Source organism: Phodopus roborovskii, unplaced genomic scaffold, assembly GCF_943737965.1.
Source record: "Phodopus roborovskii unplaced genomic scaffold, PHOROB, whole genome shotgun sequence".
Taxonomy (NCBI): Eukaryota; Metazoa; Chordata; class Mammalia; order Rodentia; family Cricetidae; genus Phodopus; species Phodopus roborovskii.
The window spans coordinates 1,889,169-1,915,763 of NW_026126603.1; the positions used below are offsets into that span (position 1 = coordinate 1,889,169).

The 26,595-nt window shown below is 40.4% G+C and overlaps 2 protein-coding genes across 3 annotated transcripts; both read right to left on the reverse strand.

Moving 5' to 3' along the window:
- Window positions 1-3,356: 3,356 nt before the first annotated feature.
- Window positions 3,357-26,529, reverse strand: Hspa14 (heat shock protein family A (Hsp70) member 14). 2 transcript variants are annotated; one of them, XM_051205790.1, is made up of 14 exons: window positions 26,411-26,529; window positions 24,877-24,957; window positions 24,712-24,794; window positions 16,255-16,303; window positions 16,012-16,117; window positions 14,479-14,569; window positions 12,626-12,730; window positions 11,644-11,805; window positions 10,969-11,124; window positions 9,110-9,212; window positions 5,821-6,033; window positions 5,176-5,349; window positions 4,205-4,275; window positions 3,357-3,576 (listed from the first exon to the last, which is right to left on the reverse strand). In XM_051205790.1, the coding sequence occupies exons 1-14, from the start codon at window positions 26,465-26,467 to the stop codon at window positions 3,498-3,500; spliced, it is 1,530 nt and encodes a 509-aa protein (XP_051061747.1). In that variant the 5' UTR covers window positions 26,468-26,529; the 3' UTR covers window positions 3,357-3,497. The 2 variants fall into 2 exon arrangements, with proteins under 2 accessions (XP_051061747.1, XP_051061748.1); XM_051205791.1 differs by lacking the exon at window positions 24,712-24,794.
- Msantd7 (Myb/SANT DNA binding domain containing 7) lies at window positions 20,926-21,650 on the reverse strand. The gene has a single exon (XM_051205793.1). The coding sequence runs from the start codon at window positions 21,447-21,449 to the stop codon at window positions 21,006-21,008; it is 444 nt and encodes a 147-aa protein (XP_051061750.1). The 5' UTR covers window positions 21,450-21,650; the 3' UTR covers window positions 20,926-21,005.
- Window positions 26,530-26,595: the final 66 nt, after the last annotated feature.

Below are 26,595 nucleotides of genomic sequence, written 5' to 3' on the forward strand. Positions count from 1 at the left end.
ACAGCTGAGCTTAATTAAAGCAAAAGTACAAGGTATGTTTACACTTAGGACTTATTTTTGCATTCTTAACAGCTTTAAGCTGTGCTCAGGTTTTAGCCATGTACACTCAGTGAGGATTGGGTCACTATAATTTTCACACCATTGTAAATGTCAAAAGTTGCAAGGGAAAACCATTATATACAAAACCCTTCTGTAATTCCATTAGCAAGTCATGTCATTGCTAATAGCAAATGCACACTGCCTGTCTCCTTGCTATTTCCATTACTATTACCTTTACCCACACCATCATTTCACAGCCAAAGAAGCCTAACTGTTTTGACCTCTACTATTGCTCCCCCTCTGGCCCCTTCCCATGGAGCTAAAGTGGTTTTAAAACGTAAAGTGAAACATGCCTGCCTCTTTTATTACTTTAAGCACTTCCCCACATAGTACACCTTCCTGTGCCTATGAGACCACCAGTGATTAGAAGCTCTTTTCTCACTTTGGATCATTCTCCCGTTTGCCCACTATGATCAATGGCTTTTTCAATTTTTCATATACATAGTCATCTATAATACATATACAATTCAAATACAATAGACACATACAATTCAAATATAATAGGCATATTCAAAAATATTTTCATATGTATCTCCTTATGTGCCAGACACCTGCTAAACAAGAAAGGAAAGAGTGACCTCATGGAGTCTTTCTCCTACAGGAAAAACAAATGATAAGCAGACAAGTAAGTAAATACTGTTGATGTTTGGGGACAGGGCTCAAACTTGCTTTGTATGTGGGAACCATCTTGACTTCCTGATCCTCTTGCTTCCATGTGCTGGGGTCACATGTGAGCCCACATTACCTGACCTAAAAGAACACTTATCTGGAAATCACTGTCTACCTCAAAGAGCAAATTCTCCCTGTTTTGTGTGGCTATCTTCCTATTATCAGCTAGGTTGTAACTCAAATGTTACTTCTTCAGAGAGGCCTTTAGGGTATTGAAAGAATATTTTTGGTCTTGCTAAGATTTAATTTAGAAAAGGAAGCTGGGGGCAGGAGGATAGCTGGGTAGAAAAGTGCTTGTCAGATATATCCAAGGCTCTGGATTTGATCACAACACTTGAAATTTTTTGTTCGCTTGCTTTTTGAAATAGGTTTTTGCTATGTCAACAGTCCTGGCTGTCCTGGAACTCGCTCTGTAGACCAGGCCAGCCTTGAACTCACAGAGATTGGCATGCCTCTGCCTCATGAGTCCTGGAGTAAAGGTCCATGCTACTACTGCCTGATCTGAACAATCTTTTTTTTTATAAGTTACTGTTTTATAAATGAAGTGTTTCCTTTGTTTATCTCATCAGGAATCCCATCAATTCGGAGGCATAGAGTAGACAGAGTAGAACCAGCCATTTCAGCTTCCATCAGTGTCTATTAACTTCAATTCTCAGAGTATGAAAGAGTGGGCCTGTGACCCTCCCAGAAATACATGAGCACAGAGCTGCAGCCTTACACTGTGTAACAACTTTGTTTTCTGGTGAGATGGTAACCAGCTCTGCAAGTGTTCTGTGATGTTTAAACAATAACCAGCCAGTAAACACAATTCTCAGACATGTCCTTGTCACAGACTCACACTAAGCATTATCATAAAGACACCAATGATGCCTTGTCATTTGCTTTTTGTTTTTTCTCATTGGTGTAGTGGTGTTTTCCAGAATTCATAGAATTTTTATCACATACTCATGGAGGAAAACCTCTATCAAATTGTAGCTGTCTCCTTGTTAAGCCAGATGTTAAGAGACTTGAAAAAAATATATACAATATACTTGCTGCTAAATCTTTTGTTTCAAGTTATTTTTATAAAATAACTTGTTCAATTACATTTTACATTTTAAAACTCTGTTGAATAACTTGAAGAAAATCTTCCCCTAACTGTGTAAGTAGTTATATATATTATAAACAAAAGCTCTTTGGGCTATCAATTTTATGTACATTTTTTTTAAGGAACAGAATCTCACAATGTTTCTCTGAGCTATCTCTGAACTCCTGGGTTCAATCCTAAACACCTGGGGCTGCAGTAGAATGCCATATTGTTTAGTGACAAGAAGATGATACTAAACCAAGGTTCTGGGTAAACACTGGCTAGCAATTGATTTGAGAAAAGAAAATCAAGTTACAAAGGGTCAGACACCACATTCTTTGAGTTAGAAGGATTATGATCTTTCTCAATTTCTCGTATCTATCTCTGAAAATGTGATTTCCAGGGAATTGTGGAGTTTATTTTTCCCACTTGAAAGTTCCTTGAAAATTAAAGTATGAGGCACATTAGATTAAAAATATTAACTTAAATAACCATGTAATGCACTTAAAAATATTAAGCAGTCAAAATTTAAGTTCAAAACTAGTCTTAATATTGTTCTCATTCATCAACTATCCATACCTGAGACTATGAAACAACAGGATTTTAAACTTTAGAATCTGTTTCACAACTGAAAAATAGAAATAATAGACACCACATTACTCTATACACAGCATTGCTACTCAGAGCTGTAGTAAGGTTCATTAGACACGAATTAATGCAAATGAACTCAGATACTGTGCTGGGCAGTTTTATGTCAACTTGACATCAGCTAAAGCCATGTGAGAAGAGGAAAACTCAATTAAGAAGATGCCTTCATGCCAGGCGGTGGCAGCGGCACACATCTTTAATCCCAGCATTCCAGCCTGATTTACAGATTGAATTCCAAGACAACTAAGGCTACAAAAAACAAGACAAAACAAACAAGCAAGGAAAAAAAAAGACAGAAAGAGAAGAAAGTGCCTCCATAAGATCAGGCTGTAGACTAGCCTGTAGGGCATTTTCTTAGTGATTGATGGGGGGAGGGCTGAGCCCATTTTGAGTGGTGCCATCCTTGAGGTGGTGATCCTGGGTTCTATAAAAAAGTAGCTCAGCAAACCATGAGGAGGAAGGAAGCCAGTGAGCAGCATCCCTCCATGGCCTCAGCATCAGTTACTGCCTCCAGGTTCCTGTCCTGTTTGAGTAGCTATCCTGACTTCCTTCAGTGATGTGGAAGTGTAAGCCAAATGAACCCTTTCCTCGCTAAGTTTTTTTGGTCATGGTGTTTCATCACAGCAATAGAAACCCTAACTAAGGGGGCTGGAGAGATGGATCAGTGATTAGGAGCCCTGGCTGCGCTTCCAAATTACCTGGGTTCAATTCCCAGCATCTATATGGCAGCTTACCTGGGTTCAATTCCCAGCACCTACACGGCAGCTCACAACTGTCTACAACTATTCCAGGGGATCCGACAGCTTCATGTACAAGTCCCTATTTTCCATTAATAATAGTTAATCTTATATGAAAAAGAAAACAGACTCCAGTATTTACTAATGAATTGTATTTTAATAGAAACATAGCTTATACCATTCATTGAAAAAACATTTTATTATAAACATCACTTATACACAAAACCAAATAATGTTGATATTATAGTTCTAAAAAATTCTTGGTTTATCTAAAACAGTTACGATGCAACCTCAACAGTGATGGCTTCACATTTTCCAGTCTCTTGGTCTGTGCATGTCACTTGTAAAGATCCATCTCTAAAGAAACAAAAAATAAATTACATTTCATAAGCTTAATTTATACAAACAAAAAGTCACTGAGGACTTTGAAATTTTCAAAGAAAGTTTATCAAGATAAAGATTAAACATAAGTTCAGTGTCTTTAAATTTAGCATATGCTGTTTCTAGGAGGCTCTTAAATTTCCTTCTAGACCTCTGAGCCATAGCTATATTTTCTGAAAATAGATGTTAAAAGCTTAAAACTTTATACAAGCTCAAGACAGGTCAGGGTAAGCCCATCCTAATGAGTTCAGTATTCTTTCTAACTACTTTTTACAGACTATATTGTTCCTAAAATGAAAAGGGAAAGATTTACTTGAATAAACAGTGGTAAGACTGCCGGGCAGTAAAGAAATGGCAACAGCTGAAATTAATTAGTAACAAATTTCCTAGACTAGCTTTTCCACAGCAGTAAGAAGGGTCCATAGAAGACCCACAATGCTAATTAGTTGGTATACACTTCTTTCTAAAATATTAGATCTCACAGTGGAAATGTAATCCACTAGGAAAGTTGCTGCAGCATTTCGACTAGAATTGTAAGTTAGTCTAATAGTAATGGAACCAAGCTCCAGAGTCTTCATAATATTGAAAGCATTTAATTTTGTACCTTTTCATAGTAAGAACAGCTAATATATCACGTAATCCGTTTTCCTTTTTAGCTAAATCCTGAAGCACAACCTGTTCATGCAAAAACAAAACAAAAACAAAGATAATTGGGTATTTTTACTGTAAAGGATCAAAGTTTAGTTTTTAATCAGAACAAACGTTTCAAAGTGAGGCAATTTTCAACTATCCCACCATTTAAAGAGCACTCAGAGATTAGGGAACTAAGCCTTGTTAAGTACAAATATCTCCTTCAGAGGGAGGATATGTAAGACATATTTGCCCCTCTTTTTATTGTCACATCCCACTAATATGATTGTTGCTAAGAAGCACTATCCTCAAAAACAAAGACTACTTGGGGGTGGGGAGAGTAAGTCTTCTTTGTATACTTGCAATGCTACCCATTTAAAAGAAATATACAGAATTTTGGAGTTACATTTGTCAGTAAGAGGCATCATGAAAACTTCTTAGTTCCTAAAGATGGATATTCCAAAATAAAGCAAATTAGGAGTTCTGCATTGCCTTCCCAGATGTTGTCAAGACCAAGTTTAATAACCCATCCTATGACGCATTTGGAAAAGGAGGTGAGAACAGATTTATGTATTTGCATGTGCATGCTCAAGCGTTGATATGCGTGTGGAGGTCAGAGTATAACTTGAGTCACGGTGGTTCTGTTTGAACATTACCTCATACAGCACCTGGCAACAGCTTTATCCTCCCTTTCCAGTTACCCAGTTTCTAAGACTGGTCAAGAGCAAACGCAAGCAGTTTAATCACAAAAAGATTTCATTCTTATTTTTTCATAAAACTATTAAATGAAAGACCACTTCTCATTTTCAAACAATGAATAAGGTGAATATTAGCAGACTCCATATATTTTGTATTAATGTAGATGCTAACTGAACTGACTTTAGAAGGAAAAGCTATAAATACTCGCCTGTGACAAAGTTGTAGTGTCTAATTTTGTCTCTTTACCTGTGCAAACTTGGTCTCCTCTTTAGCAGAGCTCTTCCCCTCAGACTCATAGAGTTCAAGGCAAACGGAAGATATACTGCCAGGGGCTTGTAGGGTGTGCTGTCTTCGGGCTGGCAGAGGAGTCCCAGATGGAAACAGTACTGTGAATCTGTTGGCACCTGATTCGTCAACCCCCTAAGAAGCAGGAAAACAAGATGAACATTCTGGCTTTTATCTTTACAACAGAAAATTGCCCATTACTCCTGCTGGAAAGGAAACAGATTGGCCATGCTGACAATCTAGAAAGTAGACAGAAAAACCACAAGTACAACATCCAATTCCACCTCCCTTTGTTTAATTATATAGGGACACAAAACTTTTTTCTACATATGCTAAAATCTGGTGTTTAAAAATTATACTTTCATTTTCTTAGGAAATTAACATGTTCCATAGACATTAAGTGAAACAACATAAAGAACCTATAAAGATATAATTACTAGTCTAAATTTAAAGTCTTTATTGTGCTCATTACACATTACAATATAAATGAAAACTTACAGCAATTAATTTATAGTAACTCTATGGAAATGCATAGAAAAGTAAGCACACCTTAACTAAAATAGCCTTGACTGAGCACTCTCATAAGACTGACTCATCTCTAGTTACCTTAACTAAAATATCCTTGGCTGAACACTCTATCATGAGAGAGTCATCCACTGAAGCGCTCTCTTTCCCAACAAGAATCCCAGCTTCTATGGCTGCACCAATAGGAATAACCTCATCTGGGGGGATCGAGTTGAGAAGCTCCACAGCTGGGAAGAGATCTTTAATCAGCTGCTGCAACCTTGGTATTCTTGAAGATCCACCACACAGCACAACCTAAAATATGTGAAATAACATAAGCCAGTAAGACACCTATGACACATAAGACCTTGTTTGACATATTATGTTACCTAACATAGAATGAATTAACCTAACCTATCCTTTGCTCTCAACAAATTTAGAATATGGATCACACTATAAAATAAGTACATGAGCTTATGATTAATATGCTACAAAGTTTAATTATGAAGTCAACTCAACAGGAAGAATTAACAGTCTGTATTATCCAAACACTTTTTTGGTTTGGGGGTTGGGGTGGGTTTTGAGACAGTTTCTTTGTGTAGCTTTGGAGCCTCTCCTAGTGCTTACTCTGTAGACCAGGCTGGCCTCGAACTCACAGAGATCCACCTGCCTCTGCCTCCCAAGTGCTGGGATTAAAGATGTGTGCCACCACCGCCCAGCCTATCCTAATACTTTATTATAAGACATGTTATGACATCTATGTCAGTTTTGTAATCTATATTACTAATGTCTCCATAAGAGAAATTTACTGTAGACTTTTTTCCCCCTCTACTATGGAAAAGTAACAAGGACCTTGAGAAAAAAGATGTTTTATGTTTGTATGAAACTATATTCTAAGCTTTGGTATGCTATCTGACTAAATCTCACCTCTGGAGAGCTTAATGTAAAAGTACTCCTTTGTAAAGCCCTGGGTTTCTCCTTCATTCATCTAATCAGCACCTGAGACTCTGGACAAGCAGGATGCTGATCAAACACAGGGCTTGGGAAAATTACCCATGCATAGCTACTTCTTTAATAATCTTTTAATGGATGCACTTAAAGTTGGATGTGACAGAAAAGGGCAGTCAGAACTAGTTAGTTAAAACATTATGCTCTTGAACATATGGTAAGAGACAAGGGGTACCAGGCCAATATTCAAACAAGGGTATGAGAAATACCAGGCTTTTTAAAAAGTAGGTGTGCCTTTAGGAAGGAAATATTTTCCTAACATTTATGATCCTAATAAATACTCACAGAACAGAAATGTAGAATGTCTTTAAAAAGTCTCATATTCAATAAAAGGTTATATTACTTAACTGTTAACAATCCCCCCAAAAAAAATCTGGAAAATATGGCTTTTATCTTTCATTTTAGGATGAAAAGAGTGGGTTTTAGTATAAGTAAGTTACTTAGGTACCAAGTCTGAGAAATGATACTTCTTCTGCCAACTTATACTTGTAATTTGCAAATTACCTTCTGTACAGTAACACCGTTAACTGTCTTCAGGGGGTGAGGGAAGGCTGCCCTTGGGGTGGGGCTAAGGAGTACAGATGGTTTCATGTAGCCCAGGCTCATTGTGAACTCTCTATATGCATTCAAGGATAACCTTGAACTAGTTCTCCTGCTCCCACTCTCCCAAGTACCAGAATTACTGAACGCACTATCCTATACATGGTGCTAATTATCTGTTCTTACTAGTTTTCTGTGTTTTGTAAAATAAAAACACCTGAAAATATAGATAGTGCCTGTCTGTTAGTGCCTTTGTGGATTAAATGTTTTAATGCCTATAAAGCCCAATCACCAATGTCCTTTCCCTAAAGAGGGCGTGTCTAGGAACCTCACAGTACTGTCATACCCCGACCAAGCAGAAGCACTGGAGGAAGCGGATGTTCTCAAATGTTCATCTTATTCTACACTTCCACTGAGTGGGAACTGCACATGGCTGCTTCTTTAACCTATGTCTTGTGTGAAGCCAGGGGAACAGCCTTGAGCACAGAGCTACAGCCACTGTCTGCTACACACATGTAACCTGGGCAAACCATGATGTTTGCTAAGAAAAGCATGGAGAGTGGAGCTCTTACTGCAATAAGGGCAGCAGAAGACAGACACAGGGTATTCAGTTCTCAAGACCTGTGTGCATATAGCAACAGTCTAAGGCTTGAAACCATTCTACCTCAACTCAAGCAATTCAGAGCTGAACTGTAATGGCAACTAAGTAACAGAACCCTAACTGATCACCCACAGTATGCTTCTGACTCACCATGCCATTCCAGTTACTGTTCCCAGAACCTTCAGAATGAGTTACACTAGTACTTCTGTATGAAGAATGAGTTACGCTAGTACTTCCATATGAAACATGAGTTACTTCTGTGTGAAGTATGAGTTACACTAGTACTTCCATATGAAGCATGAGTTACTTCTGTGTGAAGTATGAGTTACACTAGTACTTCCGTGTGAAGAATGAGTTACACTAGTACTTCCATGTGAAGTACTGCCACTCTTATGAGAAAGTGAGGTGCAGACTATGAAGCTGCAATCATGCAGTTCTTCCCCTGAATTGAAGCAGTGCCCCAGAAGGAGGCCAAAAACACAGGGAGCTGCTGGGCGGTGGTAATGCACTGTCTGCCATTATTCCCAGCACTCGGGAGGCAGAGGCAGGTGGAAGTCTGTGAGTTCGAGTCTAGCCTACAGGGCAAGTTCCAAGACAGGCTTCAAAGCTATACAGAGGAAACCCTGTCTGGAAAAAGCAAAACAAACAAACACAAACAACCCCCCTCCCAAAGGTGCCAACAACAAAAAAACCTACCTCAGGAAGCTAAGGAAACTTCCTAAACTCAGAAGGATCCAGACCCACAAGGCCCACCGCTAGCTTATAGAGTAACAGTTGCTGGGGACAGCAGGCAGTGTGGTGGGGCTCCCTGCAAGGGAGGCAGAGTTGTCTGTCATCCATGCTGCTGGGCTTTCCCATGACACAGCTGCCCAGGAGTTGTCTATGTTCTTGCAAGTCATCCCCCAGTCCAGGAATGATACTGGGTTAAATCTTGCTTCTATTCCTCAATAACCTCAAGATCTTCAAGAAGCCACTTCATTTCTGGACTTGAGTGTCTCAACCTATCAAACTGGGGCCTGGTGCACAGACACACTTCAGTAGCTATCTGTCTCACATATAAATAAATATATATTGGAAGGTTTTTTTTCGGTGTGAGGAGGCAAGATACACATCAACATGTAAGTTCACCAGATCATAATTAATTAACAAAAGTTATAAAACAAGAATTTTTCTACAACTTTATTTTCTAAGTTTTAAATCTGAAATTGCCCCTAAAACAGATAAGGAAGGATAGAGCGTTACCTTGTTAATATCATCTGCTGTGAATCCACTCTGACGTAGGAGTTCTCGAACTGCTTCTATACATTTGTTGAAAAGTGGAGAGCAAAGAAGCTCAAACCTTGCTCTGTCCGTGCAGATGTGAACATGGGAACAGAGAGAGGGCAGAGCAAAGGCTTAGTGCAGTGTGATTCTCAGCAAAAGAACTCCAATCTCCTAAGAGTAGCTTTACAGGCTACTAAAAAGTGTGTGTGTGTGTGTTGGTGTGTGTAGGTGCGTGTGGGGTGTGTATGTGTGCACGCGTGTTATGTGTAGTGTGTGGGTGTGGGTATACCCTATGTGTAGTGTGTGTGGGTGGGTATACACGTCTGACAATATTTAATATCCAAAGGGAGAGCCATCATGGCTGACCCATAAGCGTCCAAATAAATAACTAAGAAGATGCACAAATATGTGGCATGTCCATAGTAAATCCAGACCTGGACCATTTTGTATTTTTCACACAACTAAGTTTTAACAATTATTCCTAGTTACTTCCTGTTATAGCCTGAGGTCACGTTAGAAGAATATTGTCTGTACTAATAGTTGTCGAGAAAATTCCCTAACTAGAAAGTTGTATGTAATTATCCAGAAGATTCCCTCCATGAGAACTGTACTGTCCCATTTCATAGTAAACTGTTTTTTTATTAAATCACCACATTTTATTAATGAATAACAACAAAACTTTAGTAATCTCCATTAAATGCATGACAAGTTCTACAACTCCAAGAGTGGTGGTTCACTTCTTTAATCCCCATGTATTTATTATTATTATTAATTTTTTTATATGCATTGGTGTTTTGACATGGAATTGGAATTACAGACAGTTGTGAGCTGCCATGTGGGTACTGGGAATTGAACCTGAGTCCCCGGAAGGCATTCAGTGCTCTTAACCACTCAGCCCTGTATTTAATTTGTTTTACATTCATTTATTTGTATGTGTGTGCATGGTGCCTATGTAAAGATAGAGGATAATGTGGGTTTCAGGGATCTAACTCAGGTCATCAAGCACCTTTACCTGCTGAGCCATCTCAATGACCTACATTTAATTCTTTAAATGTAGGTAAATGATTTAAATTTTCTTACCTAAAAAAACTAAATGTACTTCATAGTTGGAATCTTTGAGAAATTCCGTAATGAAAAATGACAATTTCATTTATTTTGTCCATGGGTATGAATAAGCAAGCACACACTGAGTATCTGAACAGACTTGGCACTAAGGCATTCTGGAAATAGAAACAATGTGAAGATTCTCCACCTCAAAAGACTCAATGCACTTTAACACATTTTCTGTCCTTTGGGCAGTGCCAAAGAGCTAGCCACTATCCACACAGGCTCCCCAAGAACAGTATTTTTTAATGTTTCCCTCTGCACATGACTTTAGTTTAAACATCATGGGCAGGATTTTCAGAAAAGCCAACAGAAGGTAAGTGCCTTGCTTAGGAGACAACAATGGAGAAGGTGCCCAAAGCCAGTCAAGAGAATCCTAAAAACACAACTCAGGAAGCTGGGTAATTCTAGCTGTGCTTCACAGTAGTGTGTTGTCAGATTGCTGGGAAATTGCAACAGGCTAACTAGAGTTATTGCTAAATGTGCAATGTGAATACTCTCCTGAGAACTCACTGGGCAGCTAGCCTAGCCAAACCAACAAGTACAAGACAGATGTCAATCTTCAACAATAATTACAGAGCAAGGTCTTTGGATTCACAGTGTGACAACTATTTAGTTTGATAAAAAAGTCCCAAATCTGCACAATGAAGTTCCCTCACTACAAACAACTATGAAAAGAAAGAAAAACTGTGTGGAAAATCACACACATGAGAAGCCCCCACTCCCAGTTTTACCTGGACACATTGCAATCAAAATCTTGACCTTCATACAATGAATCTACGAAGCAATTGGCACTTCCCAAGGTTGACAAAGAATGTTTGGCCACTTCAGCACTGTTCATCAATTTCATCATGGCTCGGGCATTTCTTCTCACATCATGTTTGAACAATCTAAAGATGTAACATTGGAAGTTTAAAGGTTTTGGGTCATTTATAATTTAATGCCACTAAAATCTAAATAACATTACAGCAATAACGAGTTAATCAAATTCTAATAATGTGGCTTCTAATGCTGTTAAACTTTTCTAAGCGGACTGGGTTTCTTCAGGAAAAAATAACCCATTTTAATACTATTTTGAATGGCTGTATTAAGTAGCCATGATAAAGTGTACTTTGATGTAAGAGTCTATAGCAGATTCGACAATCAGCTGGAGACTACGCGTCTCACCTTTACAATCACCACACAATCACTGTGTATGGTGTGAGCCAGCTGCTGACACTGACAGCTCAAGGTGCTGGGACTGAAGAGATGGCTCAGCCATCAACCAGACTATTATACAAGAGGCTGAGTCACCTCTACAGCCACATAAATAAATCTTAAAAAGAGAAAGGAAAGAAAGGTTTAAAGTAGGGAAAAACCAAACCAAGCCCCCGAAGAGAAGCCTCAATCACAGTGAACTGGGTACTCACCTCTGGAACTCCGAAGCCAGATACTGTGCTAAGGTTTCTGTGAAATGTGCACCCCCTATGTCATCACTGCTGCTTGTTGAAAGAACCCGATACATCCCACTGTTGACTTCCATGACACTGAGGGATAAGGATGTTCCTCCAAGCTTAAATACCAAAACATTGCTTCAAGGAAAAAAAAAAAAAAAGATAACTTGCCAGAGACCCACAACATTTTAAAGCCAGGCTGTACTTCTGACGTCACAAGTTCGAATCTGTTTATATTACAAGGTGAACATTTACAGCTGGCATGTGCCATCAGCTGTCTCTAGTCACCAGTGCTGAAGTCAGCCTTGAACACACTCTTCTGAAACCAAATCAACGATCCTTTCAGTCAGCCACACTGTAGAAACTATTTTTTTCTGAGGGACTAGACTTCTAAACACTAACTTTTCAAAGTAAATCAAACAAGGGTTTGTGATTATTATGAATCTGAATAGAATCGAGTACAGGAATCCTGTTACTATTATGCAAGTTACTATATGGCATAGTTCACAGATCCACATCACAAGGACACTAGAGGCCAACTCCCTATTTCTGGTATATCAGAATTCATAATTTATAATATTTTTACATTAATCTGGTTTACCTCAAAATCATTTCCTAGTGATTTAAACACATTAGTTTCTCTAACCATGAGAAATTCGAATAGGATCCAACACTTTGGAAAGGTTAACACTGCACAGAAACTGTAAGTGTGGTAAGATGGATAGCGCTCTAGTGTCAATTTGAAACTGGATCAGTCTATAATTACCCAATTTCTACAACAAAATGAGGGTGACAAGAGGACTCTCAGCTTCTGCTTCCCTGCTTTCTCTGCATTTCCTTCTCAGCTACTCAGAACTAGTGAGGTGAGTTTCACATGTCTTTCCTCTGTAAAGGTCAACACCAAGCTGATGGACATAACTGCTACAATCACATTGAAAACTCCAGATAGGGTGTTTACCTCTTCCCAGTAGGGCAGTCTTGTCCAATTCCATAAGCAAGAAGAGCTGCAGATGGCTCGTGTATTAGTCGCAACACGTTAAATCCAGCGGCTCCAGCTGCTTCTCTAGGAATAATTTGCTCTCAATGAATATCTATCACATGCTGAGCCCTGTCCTTGTAGCTCTGCTCTGCTGCACTAGCAAATGATACTTCAGAAGACAGTACAAGACGTAGAGCATTGAAAAAGAAAGGACTGGAATTCACTTTCTGTTTAAAAATATACTGCTCAGAGCTTGTTTTCTTGACAAAATAGTTTGCACTTATATTGAATAAGAAAAAATAAAACAGTCATGGCTAGGGGGTGGCTCAGTCAGTAAACAGACCTGCTATACAGGCATGAGGATCTTGGTTTGAATCCCCAGCACCCACAAAAACACAAGCATGGTGACATGTGTCTGTGACCACAGTGCTGGAGCAGGTTGTGTGTGAGCTCACACGTGTGTACAACTGTGTCAGGGGACAGGACAGGGTCCTTGGAGCTTGATAACCAGGCTGCTCAGGCATATAGATGAGTGCCAGGTTCAATGAGAGACTCTGTCTCAACAGATGGGTGGAAAGTGGCTGAAGAAGACACCTAATTGGTACCTCTGGCCTTCAGAGATACCAGCAAACACATATGCACTACACATATGCAGATATACACAGAAAAGAGAAAGAAATGGAAAAAGACAGTTCTCAAATATCTCTATGTTTAAAAAAAGGTGTTCACTTCTTGGAGTCTCTGGGCTCTGAAAGTCTAGAATGGGTACTTTGCCTCCAAACAGTTCACAACATTCCCCTTTGAAGGAAGGACAACATTGCATAATTAAGAGTTAATTCTGAGGTTAGAGCCACACCCCACTCATCTCTGTGTACTCTACCAGAATACAATGTACCTTAGGAGGTAAAAGAAATCAGTAATTTTTGACTGAATGAAGAAAGCCAATGAATCCCCATGATTGCAAATTTTAGAAGTGATAAAAATGTCTAAAACATCACGGAATGTCCCAATTCCTTTACTCTGAGCCCCAAAGTAAATTTCTCTGCTTGCCAAAACATGAATTGCATCTCATGACACCTATGAGGACCAAATCCAACTTGTTTTGTTGTTGTTTAGATGTTAAGATCTAAGATAAATAATAATTGTCTGGCCTCAAAATATCCCCTTTCCCAAAATCTGGTGTTCAGACAAAAGTCAGCACCCCCTGCCTGCTAAAATGAAGTACAGTCCTCACCTCTAGCTCTTCCATTAACACACATCTGTGGCGCCTATTAGCATATCCACATCTATGCCAGCTTCTAAACTTCAGTCTCCACTCACTAATACCTGTTACACACTCCAGAGTCTTCTGCCCCAGCTTACAGGTTCCCCTCCTCCCAGGCACTAGGTCCTTTAAAGCCCTGGTACCTTTACCCCCCCCCCTCCAATTTCCCCAACCATCCTGTCCCACCCCTTTCCCTGAGAGACAGCCTTGGCAGTTTGGAATAAACTTATCCCACGAAGCAGCTAGTTTGGTTTCTTTACTGTGCCCCTTTTATTCAATAATCATCCTTTTTTTTTTTAAACAACATTCTTATGTATTGTTCATATAAACATGAAACAGGCAAAGTGATTCATAAACAGTTCCCAATCAAAACAGCTATGAGGGCACATAGCATCTAATACTGAATTCTCTTGGTGCTTCATAAAAAGAAGTATTAATGGCATTACCATGAAATACTTAACAAATGCCACTGTACTGCCTAAGCTATTCCCAAATGTAACTTTATATTTTATTACTGAGTGCAATTTGTATTTCTTTTAACTCCCCAAGTTAAGACAGTTACACTTACCCCAGAGCAGATTTTTGCTTTTCTTCAAAATCAAATGGGACGGTAATAACTACATCGTTTGCATCTGAGCCCAGGACAGAATGTGCTGTTTCTATACATTTAAAAGCAAACACAAACACATCATGAGACATGTTGAGTGAGGAAATTTTCCATAGTTTCCTAACTGAAGCCAAAGATTTCTTCACTAAACAGGTACCAATTCTAACCAACCTGTCCACTTCCCGCCTGTGGCTCCCAAGTCAGGCTGAATTTCTTGTGGTCTTAATGATGGTGTATGGACACAGAACCATGTATTTTCCTAAGACCCTGGCTCTTCAGTCTTATTCCGAAATCTTAACTAGATTGGGTCCAGGAACCAGTTTCAAAGAGGTTAATGTGAAGACCCCCCCCCCCACCCTTCCATGAGCTCAGGACATTAAAGGACTGCTTTGCCTCCCACTTGATTTCACTTGTTTGTTTGCTTGTTTGTTTGTTTGTTTTTTTATTTATTTATTTTTTTCTCTGTATAGCCCTGGCTGTCCCGGAACTCACTCTGTACAAAAGGCTGGTTTCAAACTCAGAAATTCATGTGTCTCTGCCTCCTAAGGGCTGGGATTAAAGGCCACCACAACCAGGCTTCTCACAAGATTTTTAACAACTGCAAAGCTGAACTGAGCCTTGTAAGGAATCTATACCAGAATTTCCCAAATTGTTCTACAAAGTGCCACAGAGCACTGCCTACCTGGAAGTTCTGAAATTGTTACTCTGGCTCAATCCTTTTATATTACAACTGAGAGGGCTGGAATCTGCAGTGCTCCAAAGCAACATTCAACAAGTTTTTAATTTTGCAAAGTTCGGAGGCCAGAATTTTGGATTAGGGATTCATAACTGGCAGATTCTAGGTAAATATCCCCAAATTTGAAAATCTCTGAAATTTTATATACCTCTGGTCCCAAGCATTCCAGATATGAGATACTCATCCTGTCCATACAGGGAAGGTTAAGACCAGAGCCAATTGGTAGGCAAACAAAATCTAATTTAGATTTAACTGCTAATTTGTGGAGTCACTGTTTTCCCTTTCAAATCTTTTTGTTTGCTGGTGTGTGTGTGTGCGTGTGTGTGTGTGTGCGCGCGCACGCACGTGCATGTGCGCTGTCAAGCACATGCACACGAAGATGGCTTTAACTTGCCTAGAACTCTTCAAGTAGGATGGCCAGCCAGCAAGTCCCATGCATGCATGCATGTGTCTCCAATTCCTCAGCATTGGGAATCACCACCCCAACTCTTTTATGGTTAAGGGATCACTGAAAGTTAACAGGAACTGCAGAGGTCACTAAGTGGTTAAGAACATGTATTGTTTTCAAAGAGATCCTAAGTTCAATTCCCAGCACCCACATCAAGTAGCTTCTAATTCCAGCTTCAGAGGATACCTATAATCTCAGGCACATATATACACATGTAAATAAATTATTTATATATATATATATACATATATATTTTTTTTATAAGAAATTGCAAAATAAAATAAGTTAACAGTTAAATTTTGTGCAGTACCTTTCATTTTACTGAATATCAGTCTGGCAACATCTTCTGGATTAACAAGTTTTGTTTCTTCTCCAGTATCTATTTCATATCGCAATTTCCCGTTTTTCTCAATGACCTAAAAAATTACAATTATGCCAAATATAGACTAATTTGGATAAAAACTTTAAGTGAATTTCAGTAACATTGTACATCATGATCTTTTGCAATTAATTACTTTGAGTAAGGGGGAAAGAATAAAAGAACCATACTCACTGAACATTTACTTTCTGAGATGTATTTCTGAGCTTGTAGGTCAGCAGGGCTGTTCATAAAGAGATAGATACCTCAGCATTAAAAAATTAATATTGTAGCTTCATAAGGCTTAAAGAAGACTGTAATTCTCACATCACTGAATAGATCAAAAAAATACATCAACAAAATTATTAAACTATTCAATAACAGAATCTTGAATTTAATGATTTACAATGGTTATTCTTTGCATTTGGAAGTAATTTTTTTTATTTTTTTATTTTATTTATATGCATTGGTATTTTGCTATGGGTGTCAGGTCCCTTGGAACTGCAGTTACAGACAGTTGTGAGCTGCCATGTGGGTGTTGGGAATTGAACCCAGGTCCTCTGGAAGAGCAACCAGAACTCTTAACCATAGGGTCCTATCTCCAGCCCCCAGTAACTGACTTTCTTGTCTGATCTTGCCATATATTTTTGAATGAGTCTGAATGTGATTGATGATCTTATACCCTAGACTTTCACACCTATGATCCTGAAGACCCAACCAGTGAAAAACAAAGGACAAGAGAAGATAAGGCCTAAGGGTAAAGACCTAACCCCTCATTTGTTGGTTTCTATACATGAAAATTAACACCCAAAACCAAAATATTGAGCAACAGTGTGTGTGTGTGTGTGTGTGTGTGTATATATGTGTGTGTGTGTGTGTGTGTATAGATGCTATATATGAAAAGTTGTACCAATAGATATATGTTGACACCCCACATAAAATACCAAATAGCTGCATCTATGAAATGCAAAAATAGGTATGTCACTAAGATGTTAATACTAATGTATGCAGTTAACACTATTTTCAAACTTACCACCCATTTAGGCCTCATAATACAACATGGGACAGGTTTGGTGTATTATTTTATGTTCAGACAGGGGTGGTTATTTACAGGCTAATGGGGACAAGACCAGGACTTCATTCAGCAGCCTTCCAGCAACATTGTAAATGACTACTAATTCTGTTCCTCAAAGACAGATGGAAACTCTGATCCTTCGGTCAGTTTCATGTGAAGCTGAACAATGGTCTGCACCTTCTTAGCAGTCTTCTAAGGAGCTGTGGCTATTCTCCATACACAATATTGAAAGCTTAATAGGAGCCAACAGCGGGCCAGGGGTCATTTGGAAACCTTAAGCCCTGCCATCTGAGGGGACAAAAAAGGATTTATGATGGGAGATGCCATTATGTATATATGTTTTTCATACTGGTTAATGAATAAAAGCACTGCTGGCCAATAGGAAAGGAAGATAGGAGGGACTAGGAGACAAGGAGGAAAGAGGTAGTAAGGAGGAGTCAGGATGGAGAGTCTGGAGAGAGCAGGACACCGGCTCTCGGTAAGATGAGACCACGTGGAAATACATAGATTAATAGGAATGGGTTAATAATTAAGACAGAGCTAGATGATAAGAAACTAGTAACAGAATTATATCAAATACAGAGTCTCTGTGTGTTATTTGGGGCTGGCGTGGCAGTGGGACAAGACCGGCAGCGGGCAGAAAAAACCTTACTCCTTACATATGGCGCCCACGTCACTAGTAAGAACTTCCACTTAAAATTTAACAAAAGCTTAAAAAAAAAAAATCGGCTAATTTGGTCTAGAACTCAGGACTCACATGTGGGTTCATCTTACTTTTCTATTTCCAAAAAATTAGTTGAGAAATAATTAGTACTGGCCACAGGTAAGCTTGCCCCATGTCACAGCTAATGATCTAATTGGCCAACAACCAGATCTACAGTGTAGGATTTAGTATTTTTTTTCCCATGAAACTGCCTGGCCCTCTTGCTTTCTTAACCATGTGGCCCTCATTCCAGATATTTTAAGTGAGGGTTCTAAGTTCTCCATAATTATATATTTGGAACAGAATTCAAGTTGGCCAGGGATATCTACTGTATAGAGTTTAAGATATTAACCAATAGCATAAGGTCATTTTCAATGAAGGGTATTTTATAGAAATTCATCTCCAACTGGCATGCAAAGAGGGCCCCTTTCATCTGAGGACAGGATGCACATGTAGCATGGGAGGGGGGGCAACACATAATGACACTAGAGACTCATGGCTAGACTCAGAAATCAGGATGGAGGTGACAAAGGAGTTATCATCAGAAATAGTGGACAGACCTACAACTCCACACAAGTCAAAACTTTATTTGTTCACAGCAGGATTAAGTTATGTAACAGAAAACCAAAGGTGATGGGAAGCTGCCATAAACAGCACCTCATTCACAATGTGGCCCTCAGGAAGTGTTGATCCTATATCACAACATTTTTCCTGCAATGCCATGTCCACTTTCTCAAGTATCTCTCTCTTACAGTTATCAGGGACGCTGGGTTTGCCAACATTAGCACTCAGGTGCCATGGAGTCTCCTTCCGTACTCCTGTTACATTCCAGTGCCTATACATCTAAATGTACATTCATCTGTGCGCTGGACCCTCACAACACCCCTGTGAGGTAGGTAGGACGGACAATTGGTAGTTCCCTCGTCAGATGAAGAACCTGAGTTACAGAGTGGTGAAAGGCTTGTTGGAGGAGGTAATGGGTAGACCGCAGCTCAGGCCTCTTTCTTGTACATGGTCTCTACTATTGCACGGTCTCCTTTAGTATTCTGCATGTTTTCTTGTTAACTCCTCAGGACTGTGAGTTTTATTCCCTTGTTTTGGTTACTCTGCCCATTAGGGGTTTCAAGATACCTCAAATTTAACTCCACTTCTGTTCCTTAGCATTCTTTCATATCACACAGATGCCCATCTACATACTGTCATCATTAGAGTAATAGGGCACAGGTCTGTCTCCTTAAAGTACTTCTCTGTTTTTTGGGTTTATTTTTCCTCAGAAAACTTATTATCTATCAGTATTAGCCTTATCTGGTTAAAACAGATATGCACCTTTCCACATCATGGTCCAAAATAAGAGATGTACACTTCTATATCCACTTCAATGAAAGGAAGGCATCTACGGATGTTCAGTATGACACTCAGAACTTCCATCTGCACAAGAAACATCAATACCATAGCAGGTGTCCTTCAATACAATTGCAAACAATATTTACTGCTGACTGAACACATTATAAATAGCTCACCTTCATTTTTACCCATTCTAGAACTGAAATTTACTATAAAGATTATCTAGTAGAAATTCCTCAACTTAAAGAGATTTTTTTTTTTAAAAAAGTGAGGCACAAAAAGGGTTAAGTGGTTCACACAATGAAAACAACTGTGACAGGACTGGAGTATGGGAGTTCTAACTAGATTCCAGTGTATTCCACAACACATACTACTCATGTAGCCAGTGCTCAATCTTACAGCAGCTTGCTCCTTGCCACCTATCCATGGTTCCTGGGAGGTCCTACCATTGTTTTGTCCTTTTCTTTACAAATTTACATTTCCAGCTTCCAAGTAAGCACCTGACTGCAACACCCCTATCCCCACCAAACCTCTCAACATACCTGCTCATTTTCTCCCAAGTTTCCAACTTGCAGGAGGGCACTTAAACCCCAAGATTCTTACTGTGTTTTGTAAAGTACTACAAAACCCACTCACTAAGAACAAGTTGAGTGAAGGTCAGTAACACTGCAGGTAATTATCATCACCACCTCCCTTCAGGGATGTAGGCCTGGGTGAGGGCTGAGCTTAGAGAGCTCTCTCTGGGGAGCAGCCTTTATCACCTCTCAAAACTAAAGGGCAAACAGAGCTGCTGCCTTCCACCACACCCATTAGCCCTATGAACTCTTTGTTTATATCACTTAGAAAAACAAAACAGTTGCCCTCAATAACATGTCAGGGCCCAAACCCAACGCCAGCTAATAGAGACAAATGCAATCAGCCACAAACAGATTGGAGATGGACAAGGTCCAGGTTGTTACCATGGCAACCACAAATGTAAACATGCAACTTATGCAACTAAAGGGGCTCAAATAATATGAAATGCAAAGAATTTACTTACACTTTTTACTTTACAAAACAGTCACTATTTTACCATATCAAAGTGTGCCAATACGAAACATTTACCTCCCACAGTGCTCAATTAGATCCCCACCTCTACGAGACCAGGAAACCAGTAACATGAAGGAGGGGACACTGGTTTGACTAAGATAAGTGATTGCTAGTGGGTATGTCAGAGACTCAGCCATGAAAATGTAAGCGACAAAGACAAATACAATAGGGCCTAGTCTAGTGACCACAGGAAGGTTCAAGAACTTAAGATCTCAATCTAAGAGGCAGACAAATTAAACTGATACAGATTCAAGCAATGAGGTCCTGGGACACCACTACACTTCTGTATGCTGTAAATGAATGTGCTTACCCCAGCCTCACCTTAGCCAAGGGCAAATGCGTTAATAACTGGAACCCTTTCACAGCTATAAGCCACTTGATCCTCACAACAACTCTGTGAGGTAGGCAGGGCAGGGCAGGGCAGGGCAGACTACTGATCCCCTCCACAGATGAGGAGACTACTGTCGAGGTAAAGATTACCTCACACTGGCGAGGAAGCCAGGACAAGCTAGCTATCGATTCATTCCTTCTGGTTTCTACCAGGCCACCCTTCCATTCCTCAATTGCCTTTCCATTAGTGGAGAATCTAAGGGAAAAGGAACTCACTACTGTTCTGTATATTAACAGTTCGTCTACCTTTTTTTCTGAAGACACAGAAAAGAGCCAGGGTTCCAGAAGGTACTTGTTAGAAAAAGACTTGTGCCAGTATGAGAAACATAGCCGTTCGACCAGTTCCTAGCTTTGGGTATTTGAAATCAATCTCTGAAGCAACTTCTCAAGCCCTAGCTGGAAAGCAGCAGTTGCTTCTTCTACTGCTGTCGCTAGGCGTCTGACGGCGACGGCAGCATCCCTGCGCAGCTCGTTAGCAGTGTCTTGCTGGGCACTGGCCTCCTCACCAATAGCGATTAGCCTGTCCAACCTCTCTTCCTCTCTCTTGGAGAGCTCTTGTGCCAACCTCCTGTTTTCTGCCAACTCGGCGGCAATGGTCCTGGCCACTGAGCACCTTCTTCGCCTTGCCCACCGTGGAGGGGGCTCACTGTTCAGAGGTCTGTCCCCACCAGAGAGAAAAGCAAGTCTGGAAGAGGGACCTGGAGGCTGTGGTGTGGAAGCTGCCCCAAGAGGGTTTCGGCTGGTGTTGGTGCAGGGACTGGATTCCCTCGATACACCCAGTCTGGACATGGGGCTGCTCTGACAGGGAGCAACTGCACCTCTGAAAAGGTGGTGGGAGCTGCTGTAGCTGGGGGTCCCTTGAGAGCACCCTGAAAAACAAAGCCACAGGGTTGCAAAGAGGACATTCCTGCTAAGGGAATGCTTGTAGCCAGCAACAGAGTTGAAGTAGGGTAGTGCTTGGGAAAGTCTCTTTCCACAAGGGAAAAAAAAGGAAATTATTCTGTAACGTGGATATTTTGGCTTCTTTAATCATCTATAAAACTGACCCTGTGAGTTCTCTAAGACCCTTTCCATGTGGCTCTCCAACCCATTCTTTCCCCCATGTACTCCTAAGTACCCATTACAAATAATGACCAAAGCTGGACACCATTCAGTGTTGGAGCACTTGCCCGGCATGCACAAGTAATGACCAAACTAGTATGCTTTACATGGGAGGAGTTTGACATAAGGTCACTGCAAATTCCTGGAGTAGTAGAAGAAGGGGGTTCAACGAGACAGAAATCAGTCTCAATTATAGTCAAGAGGGTGCTGTCCAAATTTTTAACACTATTTGGGACCAAGTGACTCTAAGCCCCAGTCCCTTTCATGCTTGGCAGTTACCTGCACCGGGGGAGGAGTCATCCCAGGAGTCCTTAAGGTCACTGGCTTCTCGAATCCGGTCACTGATTCTCAGCTGACAATCCTCATCTGATTCCTTAACTGTTTGCAAAATATGCTGATGACCAGCAGACTGAATCCTTTTCACTTTCCACATGCTGGTTTCCTCTTCCCCTGGGGTGTCAGAGGCCACTACATTCTCATCACAGTGCTTGGCCCAAGCAGCAGCCTCCATTAAGTTGTCTGGGTCAGTCACTATCTGATTTCGAAGAAGCTGATCCAATGTATCATAAAATGGACAGTGTGGTGGGTCCCCCATACTTGTGGCATGGGCAACATAGGCCTTTAAATACAATGCCTTCAGAACTTTAAACTTGGAGCGGCACTGGCGTTCGGTGCGGCGGAAGCCTTCCTGCTGCATCCGCTTAGACACAGCCTGATACACATCTGCATTATGATGCATAGTTTGGAGGCGTTGGATGTACTCTGCCTCACCTAGTATGGAGAGAAGAGTTCGTGTCTCCTGTCTGGACCAACGGATGCCCGCACTGCTATTGGTGGTGGCCATATTGGGCTGGGAAGGAAGGCTACTGAAGCAAGCTCCTGGGTAGCAGAGTACAATTTTGAAGGCGTGGGGAAGTTCTGTCTGCTCTCAGCATATTTCCAGAGGCCAACCGGTTCTTTCCTCTCAGGGCTAATTGCTGAGAAACCAGGTCTGAGGACCACACTTCTGGCTGGAAGGCCACAGGGGAATGAGAGTTATAGGGAAGGTGTGAGGATCATTCTGGCAGCAAGGTAAGTAGTGCTACCTGTGTGTAAGTCACAGAGGCATATAGCCAAGGCTTCGGGAGTTCATCAATTCATGGGAACTATTGGACTTTGGGCTTTGTTGCTTGGTAACAAAGGACTGGTTCTTCTACAACAACTAAATGTATCCAAAGCTGAGACCTGATATAACCACATCTTATAAAAATGACCATGGTCTAGTTAAGTAGCTAGGCCAAGGAGGAAAATAAATAGAGTATTAAAAAGTACTAGCAGGGCTGTGGTCTAGTGGTATGTCCAAACAGTACTCGGCTTTTACTAACTTTGGTTTATTTATTGTAGTGTGTTTATGTGTTACCCACTTGACTCATTACTGCATTCAAGCTAAATGGATTTAACTTTCAAGGCCAGAAAAGTGAGCTTAAGCTGGTTTGCTAATACAAAGTACATAATATGATAAATGACAGTCATGGCAGCAAAAAAGGAAACAAATCAAAACATCACTGGTTTCCAGGGAAGTTTTGGTAATGTTTTCTGTTATGACTGGATCAACATTAGTGTCTAAGTGTGATACTTAGCTATAGTATTGAATGATGGTACCAATGGGGAAATGGTAAATCTAATAATATACTAGTTGTCTTTGTTTTCTTTCACATAAACTACAGTTATCTCTAAAGGGAGGAGGGTTATTAAAGAAATTACTAGCTCCTCAATAACTCTGGCTTCAAGATCTATCACAACTCTCCATTATGATTCAAAAACATTTGATACAAATTTATTTTTAATATGCTTAGCAGTACATTTTAATACACTTAGAAATAACTACTAAAGCTAAAGGATATGAGAGTATAATCATCATGAACACAAAAATCTAAATTCGGTCCTAAATATTGTGATAACAAGTTTACTGTACTAAACAGGCAAGGGCTAGTAAAATAAGCATGCTATGTAAATGAAATATTAAATTTAACTAACAATCACTAAACTTTACAATCAATACAAGGAAATGTCTAATCTTTACATTCAAATTAAATAAAGTAGATCAGACAAAGTGGCTCTGAGGATTAGGAGTCCTGACCTATAGGCTCATCTAATATCTAATTCACCTCTTTAATTGGGAAAAGTCAAAAATTCCATGTGGCTTGACTTCCTCATCTATGAACAGCAGAGGATAGTATCCACCAGGCCAATTTTTATGGGGATGTTGGGAGGATTCAATGGAATCATACATGTGAAAGCTCTTAAAACACTGTCAAGTCCTACTATTCCAGAGAAAATGAAAAGGCCCTAATTATGATAATCTATAATTTGAGGAGACAGAAGTCTGGGGGATCAAGCCTCTATAATCTTGTAATTAAAGTCACAACAGATGACTGACCTGCTTCTTAAGATATTCATTAAGCTGTTTCTCCAAAGATTACATTTGTGAGTCAACTGGCAAAGTTGTTCCCAGAAAGTCACAAAGGCCCCCCAAGGAGAAAAATCAATAACAACTACATAAATTATGACCAATTCTAAGAGATTTTGCAAAACTCAATCACCATGCAGAGACATCTTCAAATTCCAACAAAACTATTCAAGTTCATTCAATATATCTATATCTATATCTATATATATATATGTGTGTGTGTGTGTGTGTGTATATGTATATATATATACATATATATATATATATATATATTCCTAAAGTACTACTTGTGAATGACACAAATGACCCAAAGTAAACCAACATTGGCACTCATTAATACTACCAGACCTGCTAGCAAGTATCAAATTTCTGAGCAAACACACAGGAATACTTCCTAAAAGACTATCATCAATAATGGTAGTGTTTCTACTTTCATTTTGCCTAGAACTTTACAAACGTATTTCTTGGTTACCACATCTTAAGAAGTACTTTACATCATACCTTCTGCCAAGGATCTGCTTTACTTTTACTACTGTGCTTGACATATTTCTTATTCTACTTTGTTTTGCTGCCAGTCCAACCACCTGAAAAAGAGCAGCATTTTAACTATAAGGCATGTGATTTTTCATTATTTTCAAGTACAAAAATGGGGGCAATAGAGAGTACCTGTTCATTTTCCGAGTAAGCAACGATGGCTGGTGTGACTCTATCCCCTGCATCATTTGCAACCACATCAGCCCTGCCATCCTAAAAAAGACACATAAAGGTTAGTTCTTTTACACTGGAATGCACAATCTCATTGAACATACCTTCAGGTTGTAGCAGAATTTTAGAAGAGTCTTTGGACTTGGTATTTAGTTCAAATGATAGCCATTTAGGCTTTGAAGTAATCTTTTGTAAATAATCAGTGATTGTTATCTGAGATTTGTGAGGTTGCTCTTCCTTTGGAAATTTCAGAGCCTTTGTATGACCTCAGTCACAAGACATTCCTGGGAAACCAAGAATTCTTGCAATGAATGAAAATTGCTTAGGTAATGGTTCCTCAGACAACTTCTAGAGCAGATAAGCTTTTGATATTCTGAAATTGATTTGCTAAAAGGCTTTTGTATAATAATCAATAAAAACGTTTCTGCAAGGCTACGGGTGATGGTGGTGGTGTTTCAGTCCATAGAGACTGGTCCACCCTGCTGCTCACAAAGCCTTATCACATACTGGAGGGTCTCTTTCTTCTATCCCACTTAACTGAGAACACCTGACAGCAGGTTACTTTGGCATCTATGTGGAGAGAAAAAAAAACCTTATCGAAATCTTAACTGCCACTATTAGTTTCAAGGCTTCTACTCCTTGCATTTCTTTTTCTGTTTAGTTCTGCACAGTAAACTGAATCAAACATAAACATTCTATACACGATAACTAGCAAGCATTCTTACACATAACTCTTCCACAAATACATATTTCCCCCCTACTTTCCTATAAATGCAGTAATCCCTTGAGACTTTACTTATAAATCACATAACCCAGAGCTAGAAATGGGTAAATTCCTTGTCATTGTTCCTTCTGCCTCGTTATTCAGGAGAAAGATGTCACAGCTCCTTGTCAAGTTCTCAGATCCCGATTCATCAAGTGTGTGCAGCAGTGTCTTCTTAACTAGGTACCCTTCTCTAGGCTGCAGTTCCACATCGCTTCTGGTGGCCCAGAAATTCCAAAGACCTCCCATCTCTGGGAATCCCGAGTCCGTGACGTCACGGTGACCCCGAGGAATCTGCAGTCAGTTGTCACTAAGACTTCTCAGGCATCCCGGGGATCCTGACATTCAGGCTTGTTTTAGGAATCTTTGTAAGAACGATTTCCCTCCGCCCCGGGGACTCCTCCAGACATCCTAGGGCCCTGACATCGTCTCAGCCCTTTTGGTCATCCTATGGCCACGGCCTCCTGCAGGCTTGAGGTCCCCTCCTCTGGGTATCCCATGGCCTTCCGGTCCCTGGAACGCCTCAAAGAGACAGCAGCCCCGAGCTTCCAGGAAGGAATTCCGGAGTGCCCGAGATCCCTCCTGCATCCACCTTCCATAAAGCAGGCTTGGCTGTAAAGGACCAGCCGCAACATCTCTACTCGCTCCTACGCGAGGTTCCCGGGCCGGTGCCACGGAGCCCGGAGAACAGTGTGGCCGCCACGAAACCCGGAGCCAGCTTCCCAGTCTCACCTTGTAGACAGCCACACAGGCCGATGTGCAGCCCAGGTGGACGCCGATCGCCGCCATGAGGCGGCGGAGACCACGGCAGCTCAACGAGGAACCCTTCAGCAGCCACAGCTAGCCTCCTCGGAGCAAGCCCATCAGGCACTGCGGAGACTTCACGTTCCCGCCCGCCTACTGCGTGCGGTCTGCTG